General features: G+C 45.9%; 1 protein-coding gene across 5 annotated transcripts in view; it reads right to left on the bottom strand.

Annotated features, from left to right (window-relative positions):
• Positions 1–163: 163 nt before the first annotated feature.
• LOC128888869 (transcriptional regulator ovo-like) overlaps positions 164–11,049 on the bottom strand; it is a 97,180-nt gene continuing 86,294 nt past the window's right edge. For 3 of the 5 annotated variants that reach the window (XM_054146038.1, XM_054146039.1, XM_054146035.1), the window contains 9 exons: positions 9,776–10,197; positions 8,447–8,927; positions 7,627–8,176; positions 6,674–6,960; positions 5,976–6,199; positions 5,272–5,409; positions 4,614–4,913; positions 4,304–4,462; positions 164–3,945 (listed from right to left, as the gene is read on the bottom strand). In XM_054146038.1, coding sequence (XP_054002013.1) covers positions 3,820–3,945; positions 4,304–4,462; positions 4,614–4,913; positions 5,272–5,409; positions 5,976–6,199; positions 6,674–6,960; positions 7,627–8,176; positions 8,447–8,927; positions 9,776–10,197 — 2,687 coding nt within the window. In that variant the 3' untranslated portion in view covers positions 164–3,819. The remainder of the gene's footprint in view (positions 3,946–4,303; positions 4,463–4,613; positions 4,914–5,271; positions 5,410–5,975; positions 6,200–6,673; positions 6,961–7,626; positions 8,177–8,446; positions 8,928–9,775; positions 10,198–11,049) is intronic. The other 2 variants (XM_054146036.1, XM_054146037.1) reach the window with 2 other exon arrangements.

The following is an 11,049-nucleotide window of genomic DNA, read 5'->3' as shown; positions in this document are numbered from 1 at the left end:
ACACTTGCATTAATCATTCGGAAAGAAAAGGATCTAACGTGTTCGATGCATTCCACCAGCTGGATCTTCCACGCAACAAAGAGAAAAAATTTATCGTTTCTGCAGACGAAGAAGTAACGACGATATACATATATCTGTATATATATATATATATACATAATAATAAAGTCAATAACCAGAATTATTAATCGAGCAGTGATAACGATATCAATAATAATATAATATTAATAATTGCAATAGTACTAGGTTGGGTGATAAAAAAGTCTTGGCGACTGATAGCGTCAAGATGGAATAGCTGGTTCGTGAATATTGATGTAAACGATAGCAGGTATAAATGTGGGTTTCGATATCATTCATGACCATAAAAATATCTAAGTGCTACTGTTTCAGACAATACTGGACGTAAATTAAATAAAATCATGATAGAAATCATAATAATAATATATATATATTTATATATAATAATATTAGCAATAAAATGTTATCCGTGACGATAAACAGATTGCGACGAGAAGTACCATTGTCCTTGAGTATTGCCAAGTGAAATGCGCGAAGATCAAGTTCGCCGACCTCGCGCGATTCACTATACAAATTCGATATACATTATTGATATAAAAAAAAAAAAGAAAGAAAAGAAAAAGGGAACGCAAGGTACCGACATAACTTCCGATTAAGACTCTGTTTTATCTCGTGCAACCCAGCTAAACATTTACTATGTACAATAGTTCACCCAATATTCGACGGACAAACGTTTTTATTCATCGTATCGAAACACGTAGGGGACGATACTCCCAACTATCGCTATACCTAACTACGTGAATACTATTTACATCGGTCACGAGCTTACTAAAAGTTCGACGTTTTCCAAGGAAGTGCACGGCGGCTCTAAAATATACATTTCATTTCCATTCGGCGCGTTATCGAACCTTCGTCAGGCGTACCCTCGCGGAAACCTAGCGCAGGTTCACTTGGACTATATCATTACTAAGAGTTCCAAGTGTTACTAAAGACTAAAGGTTTCCCAAATACCACAAGATTTCTTCCTACGAGTAGCAACGATGCGGACGATTCCAAGGATTCTTAGAAAGGAAGCAGTGGGACCAATTCGATGTCGCACGTAGAATGTGTAAAGGGAGTTCAGACTGACAAGTGCCCGGGGTATTTTTCTTATCTGGATTGATCCTACGAAACTTGTTTATCTTTTATGATACGACGTATGACTTTTATGATAAACGCGTCTTACGATTAGTCCCACCGCTGATTCTCAGATTATCCTCGAGACTCGATTATTCTTCCATTATCGACTAACGATTTTTAATTAAAAAAAGTGCGCGATTATCAAACACTTACCATCTTACACTTTACGTTTACGTAGCACCCAATTCGCCCCAACATGCATAGATACCCGTTTCGTGGACTTTAATTCGATTTGCTTCCACTCTGTCGCTACGGATGGACAAAATTCCGAATAAAAGGTAAACTTTCGTATTCGTTACTCGTAGAATAAAAAAATAAAGTTTCGATCATAAAATGATATATTTCGCGAAATCAACGCATAAAAGTTTGGTCGAATAATCGTCACGAATAAATCACTGCGCGTTGGTTTCACTCGTTATTGTTATTCGAATGAAATTTTGTCCATCTCTGGTATAACCGGATTTTTGCTTAAACTCGACTACTTCCGTTTCGCGACATAGTCGAACCGATTTCCTGCATGTGGCCCACCTCACGTCCTACTAAAAATATGTCCTACCACCGTAGAATTGCACGAAACCCCATTGTGTCTGTGTGTACATTAGTGCACGGCTCTGTAGATACCAAGACTGTTCTAGAAAAATGATTTGTATTAGGTTTGAAGTTAATTGGATGTTCACTTCCGATAGACATACGCTATCCCTCGAAAGTCGGAGTACCTAGACGAATAATCGACCAAAATTAGTACAAATGAATGGATAGGTAAGCAGAGACATCGCAAAGATATTCCGATACGTTTTAGTTTCTAGAAAATAAATATGTTACAAGTGTTTACCTATTTTTGACTCCTGAAGAATAGAGAATATTCCCTTACACTTTGGAGTGGTTATGGCCAGGGCCAAGAGTCGAGCGACTAATTTACCCCCAAACTTTCAAGGGATATCGTATGTAGGATATTCTCCGATATACAGGAAGGCGCCGTGTGGAAGTATCGTGTGTGATTGTGTGTCGTGTAATCTCTCGCTCCACCATGTCGGTGCGTACCCCATGAAAGAATCAACGTGTGCAAAAAAAAAAAAAGCGAAATCTACGTGCACGAAGGAGCGAGTAAAATCGTGTATTATCATATCACAGATTTCCCAAGGTGCATACCGATAGGCGTTCTATCAATTAAAACGAAAGAAGAATCCTTTTCGTCAACGTGATTCCTCGAACGCGTCAGTCAACGAGGAACGCAAACGGTTGAGAAAAAAGAAACCTACGATCACCTCGAGACACGACACGTTTCCTACCGATGGCGTATCGTTGTCTCCAGGTGGAGTGAATTCGCGTGACACTCGACGTCGCCAAACTTGGACGCCTGACGTTCATCGCGTCGTTTTTCCACCCTACGAGTCGGACAGTAACGTAACTTGCCGTGCATCGCTCGAAAAGAAATCATCGTTCAAAGAAAACCTTGGTTTATCATTCCTGAAACGTTCAATCCGAGTCTTCGGGTGGATCCGTGACTATACGAGGGAACCCCGCGACGTTCTGCATTTTTCTACAGCTGTACAAAGTTTGGCACACGTTAAGGTATGTACTCGAAGAGGAAAGAATGATCAGTAGCTATCGAAGAGATGCGTAGAGTTCCTTCGAGGGATGATCGTTCTTTCTCTATTCCCTACACCGTGTATCGAGGTGCACCGAGAGTTAGAGATGCGTTGCACAAAATTCCGTGAGAGATCGTGTTCAGAATTTTGTACTCGAATGTAGTAATGCTGTTGCAGCTCCAGATCGATGAAGTTGATTAATAGATTTCTCTTAGTTATTCCTTGATAAATGTTTCTATATTAATTAGTCTTGAAAGTTGGTACACGTTGCTGGACTTATTTTTGTACTATTGTCAGGTAGTACAAAGTAAACTTCTCACCCAAACAAAATAGAAGCGACTCGAAGGAACAGCTTCCATTGCGCATCCTTTGAAGTAACCGACGCGGTTATTCAAACGATGGAAGGAGAATTGTAACGGGCAACATTGCAAGACTAACTGCAAACATTTAAGAAAGTAACTCAGGGCTCTGTTCAAAATTACTAACACAATTACTCCTCGAAATTCTGTTCAACGTACCTATATCGGGCGGTGCATCACACAAAATGGACGCTAAACGTGTTCAAAGTTCTAACCACCTAGGGTCGCGCGGATACCTCGTTAGTCTCGTTCCGTAATTAACCTAGATAGCATAGCGTCTATACATGTACAGATAAAATATACATACATATACCTACAATTGGAAAAAAAATTCCAGGCGCAAAAGGATCGCGTACTCGATCCAGCGGAACACCGTGTGAACGAGTGTTACTTTATTTATCGAGATCGCGGGATAGCCCCGCGATCACGTGGCTATCTCGAATTTCCGCTCGATTTCTCGATTAAATCCGATCGTCATCGGCCCCACGATGCCTTCTCTGTGCGTCACCGCTAATGGGCAGCGTCACCTGCAGGTACTTTTCGCGCGACGTGTTTACTTCGGGTTCGATGGCGTTCAGGTCGAGTGGCCATACTCATGGTCGCCATCAGCAGCCTCTTCCTCCATCTTCTCGCGTCCTTTCCTCTTCTTCCGTCTTCTTCGCCATCCCCGCGTCTCAGAAGCTGGATGCTCGGCCCAAACGCAACAACGTCGTGGCTCGTTGATGGGGTGCTTCGAGGCTTTTCGACGCAGACTTAACGCAGCTGTCCGTATTCCGCGAGTCCCGTTGCAACAGGCCACCCTGAAGAGTTACATGACCAAGAACAATTTCAAGTTCTTGCATCCGGTATTCTGTTGTTCGACTATCGGACGGATTCTCTGCTCGTGTTTGTATCTCTTCGTCATACTCTATACACGTGTCTCATCGTTTCTATAGAATTACTCATCGCTCTAGTCCGCTTAGGAAACTGTTACTGAGTTTGTGTCACGGTTCTCGTGTTAAACCCCTCCCCCCATTTTTGCCCTAGCTCCGGTTTACCGGTCTACTCGAACGTTCCTCCGCGTCTCGTTTCTTTTAAGAGGAGGCTACGCGTTCGTATCGGCGGTCACGTTTCCTAAACTGTCGTATCGTTTACTCTAGTCGGACTTTACGTGCGCACCTGGAGCAACATGTTGGCGAAATTGCTGTTGGTGAACTTGAAGTGTCGCTTGTCGTAGAACTTGAGCAACGCTGGGCTGTACGGATGCTTGTCTTTCAGGTGAAGGTAATGCACCTCTGGCTCCTGTGTCGTGTGACCGCACTCTTCGCATACGTAAACCTGAAGCAAACAACGGACGATAAACACATGGGAACTACGCGAAAATTACGCGATACTATTAGTATCGGTAAAAATACAGATGTTTGAATCTTTCCTGCGAAGTGGACATATCTTATGCAACAACCTAGTAGATGTAATTATTAATTTTCACCTTTGTGCGTCGCTCCTTGTACGCGTACTGATGCTGAACACCGTGGACTTTGAGGCAGTGACTCTCCAGAGAGCATCTCTGCGTGAAGCTCTTCTCGCAGAGGTTGCACTTGTAGGGTCGAACGCCTGTGTGCGTCCTGGTGTGCCTCTTCAAGTCGAACGTGTCGTTGAAGCCTTTGCCGCAGAACGTGCACAGGTAACGTTTCACGTCGCTGTGGCATTTCATGTGGCGGTTCAGAAGCCGTTGCAGACTGAAGTTCTTGCTGCAGACGCGACAGGTGAAGCGGTTGGGGTCGTCGTCCTGAAACATTATCATGGAACTCGGCTGTATTCGTTTGAACCCTTTGGAGATCTATTACGATGATTCCTCGTTACAAAGACGAGTTGCTTCCCTCCCTACGTCGCAATGTGACATAACGTAAATATCGTTTTGCAAAACTAGTGGAAGAAACCGATGGATAATGTCAGTCCAGCCCCACACCCTGTGCAAAGGAGCAAACTGGAATTCTAATTGCGCGTTCTTTAATCGGAAATTCTGATCTAGGTTAATCTAATTAAATCTAGCTTTAAATCTACAACAGTAGGCTACTAATCGCTCCTCGGGTTAATAAAGTGCGCGATATACTAGTCGAGGAAAGGCGTTCGAGAATGACGTTTACCTTGCCAGGCGGAGGTCGAGCTGCCCTCTCTTCCTCGCGAGTGGCCGCCGCCTGTCTCTGACCCTCGATCGCCAAGGGATTTTTAATTCCATGGCCACCGTTAACGAACTCGAGCTGACAGTCACCTGGCAATCCAAGCTGTGGAGGGAAGACGATCAATTTTACAAAGTTATCCAACTGTGATTACTGGGCAATCGGTGGTACTGGGATGAAGCACTCAATTTGATTGGCATTGCATAAAGGCGTCAATTATGATTCTCGAACCTTTGATCTCTGAACCGGTTCAGATGCGAGAAAGAGATGACGCGAGATAATGAAAACCTTTAATATCTATGTGGCATTGTTGTCGATTCATGGTAGAACGAATGAGATGTATTCGCATGCGTTGTTTTATCATAAAATAACTAGTGGATTGAAAACAGGTAAAGTTTTAGTAGATACTCTACTATCGCTACTAGACTCTAAGTCATCCTATCCTAGATTCTATTCTCTACTATTTTATTCGGTACAACTACGAGTGGACTCCAGACGATCAGACATCGTCCACAAACTAAAAATAACTAATCAGATACATAAGGATGAGACTCGGAAGCTTTGTAAAGAAGAAAGACGTCGAACAACAGTGCCATATAGATTAGGTTTGGTCGTGTGCGACCACGATAACGAAAAGTATGCCTTTGCCTGGATCAATCTCGGGTGCTTACCCTTTGCTGTAGTACACCGACCCGTTGCGTCAGTGGTGGCTCTCCGACGGGTCCGGTAGCTTGCACGTTATTTACCGATGCGGCTGCTGCTGATGGGCTCGGTGCGTGTTCCATCAAGGCGCAGGAAGGCGACGTGCTGGTCGAAGTTGCGTCCAGCGAACAGCTCGCCGCTCCAGGACTCGGCAGACTTCCGCCTACGCTGCTACCAGAATCCAGCTCCAGGCCTACAAATCAATATCGATCGTTACACATCCTTCTACGATGACGTCGACTATTAATATGGACCGTTTCATAGAATCGGAATGCATCCAAGACTTGGGGAATATTTGGCACCGTTATTTGCTTCCAAGAGATAGAGACAAGACACGTCACTGGTTAGGACCACGGAACTGGTTAGGATGTTTGAGATATGAACAAGATGATAAGAGAAAACTGCACTTTAGCCGCAGATAAGCGAATAAGCCACTAAATTTCATTGTTCTAGCGATAGCAATCCAAACTCTGGTTGGATTTGCTATTGTCGTCGTCGTTACGTGAAATCGACAGCTGATTCGGAGACCAAAGCTTTACAGCAAGTAGCTAGACTCTGACAAAACTCTGTATCGATGATAAAGCGCTAACCGTTGTCTTTTATGAAACATACGTACATCATGTGGTAAGCTGTATTTAAAAAAAAAAAAATTAGTTAGGCTACTAACCACTGCCAGTGAAACTTAATCCTGGACTCAGCAGCCCTTGATGCTGCTGGTGATGAGGTGAGGCCGCAGCAGTCTGTTGCTGCTGTTGCTGCTGGTGTTGCTGCAGCTGCACTTGTATCTGCAGCTGCTGCAACTGCGGTTCGGACTGGTGTTGATGGTTTTGGTTCATGTGAAGCGCGAGCTCTGGTCGTTCCTTGGAAACCGACTGATGGTAGCTCGACTCGCCTGTCGTGTAGGTCAGCCCCAATTTCGAGGCGTTGAAGTGCTGGGGAGCTGCCGTGTAGTGTCTGGAAGTATTATACATTCGGTATTTTTTTGTTTTACGATTTTATTTAAGGTCGCATCACCAACAAGGTTATTAGCAACTGGTTGTTAATATATTAGGTTGTCCCGAAAGTTTCTTTCGCGAGTTGCACTCAATAATTTTATGTGGTCGTGTTTATATAAATAGCCAATCTAATTTCATAGATATTCATGTTGTAACAGTAATGAAGCAAAATGAATCGTGCACAATTCAGTAATGTAACATAAAACACAAAATATTGTGCATGTATTACTTATTAATAAAGGGAAAGAAACTTTTGCAACAACCTAATATATATATGTGAATGTTATCTAATATTCTAGTAGATTGTGGCTGTCTAAAGACTCTATGAATCAATAAAATTCATTCAAGTCGTTCAGTACTCTCTCCGAAACCTTTGAAATAATAAGTTCCCGTCGGATTCTGCTCGTCGCTATGTGCATATATAAATGAAAGGAGATAGAACGTAATCTCACCACGGTTCAGAGAGCTGGCTGTCAGTCTCTGGCTGGATCGCTGGCGCGGAACACGTGGCTATCAGCCAGAAATATCGGACAGGTACCTGCTGCGCGGTCTGAGGTCGTATCGCGTGTGAAAATCGAAAACGCAGCGATCGGGGAGAACGTATCTGGCTCGAAAGCGGTCTTACCTCGACGTATCGAATCCCCTGGTCAAGGCCATGCTGTGCTCCGGGAAAGGATCGACGCTGGGCTCGACGGGAGTGGTCATTTGGCCGCCGTCCCTTCCGATTCCGCTGCCGGTCGAGGTTGTCGAGCGTAACGATTCCTCCAGCAGGTCGTTACCGCCATCCTCTGCTGGTAACCTCGGTAGAAAGAGGTCTGCGGCGTCGCTGAGGCTCTCCAGCAACGCCGTGTGATCCGAGGGTGAGCTGAAGGTCAGGGTAGCAGTAAACTGAAGCGGGTCCACCACCGCCCCTGTGACCATGTCCACCATCATTCCTGTGTCCGTCATGTCGTAGGCACCGTATTGACCAGACAATAGATCGTTAGGTTGGATCTTGTAAGGACACAGGTCCTCCTCCTCCTTCAGGGTCAGTCCGTAGGACGCGCAGACGTTCTGAAGAAGGGAGTACTGCTTGCCCTCCTGGGCGTTGTACTGCGAGTGCTGGGAATTTACATCCTGCTGGCCTGTGTCGCATTCCATGCCCACCGTCGGTGACGGCGTTAGATAGCCATTTCCTGAAACGGTTAGTATAAATTCAGTTACGTTTATGGTCGCGGTATGGGAGGAATTAAGAAGGTTGATCGAGGATATATTACGTGGGTATTAGTTACGAAGTATAGAATAGGATAGAATAAAAATAGAAAAGAATCGCATCGAAAGGGTCGATACAATTTCCAAGCGATTCCAACTCTTCGCAAACAAAATGAAAAGTCCTTCCCAATTGCTTTCGCAATTGCAGAGGCGACAAAGGAAAGGGGACGTCGTTACAAAGTCATCAGTCCTACCTTGGGTGCTGTTGTACTGATTGGCGAAGTTGGCGAGGTTGTTCCCGCCCTTGAGGGACTCGTAGAAGGGCGGCAGGGATCCTGTGGGAGGCGAACTGGGCCCGTAGTTTCCACGGCCACCGTTCCCTCCGGGATTCATACCTCCGCCGCCGGCGCCACCCCCCACGGCGCCGCCGCCTCCGCTGCCTCCTGTCACCGCGCCTCCTCCGCTGCAGTAACCACCACTTCCGCCAGAATTCGAGGACGACGAACCAGCGGAGCTGTTGGATCCGCCGCCAGAACCCGTGCCACCGTTTCCGCCGGAACTCGAGGACCTCCCGTGGCCCGCGGCCGCGTGCACGACCTGAGGACCTGAGAGTCTCATGGCCAGCAACGGCCTGGCGATGGAGTTGCCTATCGTGCGCGAGACTTTTGCTCCCTCGCGGCCTCGCTCCTCGTCCTCCTCCTTTCTCTTCGGCACTGCGTAATCGATGGGCTGGTCCTGCACAGATAACAGACAATGTCAGCACGCGGTACCGCGTGAGCCTGTCCGGGACCGTTATTATAAATTAACGCCGCGCGGATCCATATTCATGAAAGACCGCTCGCCTCGAGGGGCTAACGCGATGGAAAAGTCGGCTGAAGGATAAAAACCCGACAGCCGCATGTCATTACTGTCGCTGGGGAATTCGAGAAACGTTTCAGAGGGGAATTGTGATCTATGTTTATGGCGCTGTTTTGAGTCTAGAAAAGATTTACGACTCGTCTGGGCTCTCGTTTAATCGGTTCAAGGATCGCGGCGTGCTAGAGAGGAAGGAATATTGACGCGGGAGGAATAGCGAGGAGATGTACTGCTAGGAGGTGAGGAGAAGATTAGTGGAAGGAATTCGGGAAGGACTGCCAACAGTGGGATAAATGGGAGCAGATCTTTCGTTGTAGTATATAAGGCCGATCGCACACGACGCAACCGATTTGAGATTAGTGTTGCAAACCGTTTGCGCTCTTTGTTTTACCTACTCCACTATCTTTGTTTTACCTAGATCCACGGTCGCGTGCAACTAGTTTCAGAGTGGTTTGAAACTAATCGGTTGCGCCCGTGTGCGATCGGCCTTACTGACCAGAATAGTCGTATTTAAATAACGAAGATGAGAATCGTACGCGGACGTACACGCGTCGAGACAAAGTGAGATGATGCGAAATGAACCTGGTGTCAACGCGTGAAATAAACGACTGAATAGGGGTCAATAGGGAGGCTACTAGAGGATTCTGTCTTGTCCCTGTGACGTCTCACTAATCTTCCTCTGGGAGGAGTCACCCTGAAGAGTACCGTATACTGAAGTGTATATATACCTGTTCCGGTTCCTGCGTTTGCGGCGTGACCTCCACCTTGTCCTCCCTCCTGGAGGCTGACTGGCTCTGCGAGGGGACCCTCTGAATGACCGACACCCTGGTCGGCGGCTCGACTCGTGGCGTCTTTGGAGGGGTGGTCGGTCTGGGTAGCACCAGTTTCTCCGATTTCGTTAGAAACTGGAAGGCATCGCTCGAAGAGGGCGCGATAGGAGGGCTGCTGTATTCCTTGCGTTCCGCCCTGGTCAGGACGTGACCTCTGCTACCGTATGGGACATCCCCGCCGAGGATGCTCGAGATGAATCGCCGCGGAGGTGCGCTGGCGGGTGTCGACGATTGCCATTGGGGAGGCGGAGAAGAGGCTGGACTCGTGCTGCGCAACGATTCGGGCGTTGTCGCGCGATCGTCCTCTGTTTTCTCGCGATCTGTGGAGCAAACGGGATTTTCTAATTATAGAAATTATCGATACCGAAATTCAAAATTTTCATTTGATACATTATATATCTACAGTACTCCTAAATCTATTGATTTGTATAGAGATCTTTTTTACGCGCACTTTCTTTGTGCACAGTGCATACCTACACATCTATGAAATAACATTTCTTGAAATATTATCTCGAATAACATGTTACTTTATTTCGTAATTATTTTAAAATATTCATTCAATTATTTTATTAAGACACGTTATTTTATTCCGTGATTGTTTGGAATAATTGGGAAGGTTTCAGGGAAAAGTATCGCGTGCCCTTCACCACCTGAGGGAGCAGCGGTTTTTCGAGCGAGTTTTAATGGCGAAATACGCTCGCGAGACGACGTCGCGAGGACGAATTACGAGGCGACGCGCGAAGGACGCGCGGAAAGAGCGTGGCATACGGTACCCACCGAACCCCCTCAAGGTTGCTCGTAAATTCAGCTACGAGTCGCGCCACGGAGCCCATATTATAACCGTTTGTGAGTTACGTATTCCAGACCCGTCCAGCGTTGAGATTTCCTCACCGCCGTGTTCGAATCCAATTTGCCAATTTCAATGTGTCCCGCAGGTTCACGGAGACTCGATGAATCTCCAATCGGCTGGAGCGGTGGTTCTTATTCTTTTTTAAAACTTAACGCGTCAATTTTCAAGGCTTTAGACCTCAACGCTTTAATTTTTAATGCTTTAGTTCTCAACGCATCAATCTTCAACGCCTTGATAATCAATGCTTTAGTTTTCGACGCCATAGACTTTAACGTTTTAGTTTTCAACGCTTTAGACCTCAACGCTTTAATTTTCAATGCTT

Source organism: Hylaeus anthracinus, unplaced genomic scaffold (genome assembly GCF_026225885.1).
Source record: "Hylaeus anthracinus isolate JK02 unplaced genomic scaffold, UHH_iyHylAnth1.0_haploid 11994, whole genome shotgun sequence".
Lineage (NCBI taxonomy): Eukaryota > Metazoa > Arthropoda > Insecta > Hymenoptera > Colletidae > Hylaeus > Hylaeus anthracinus.
Note: the sequence above shows the minus strand (reverse complement) of the source record. Positions and strands in the feature narration are given on the sequence as shown.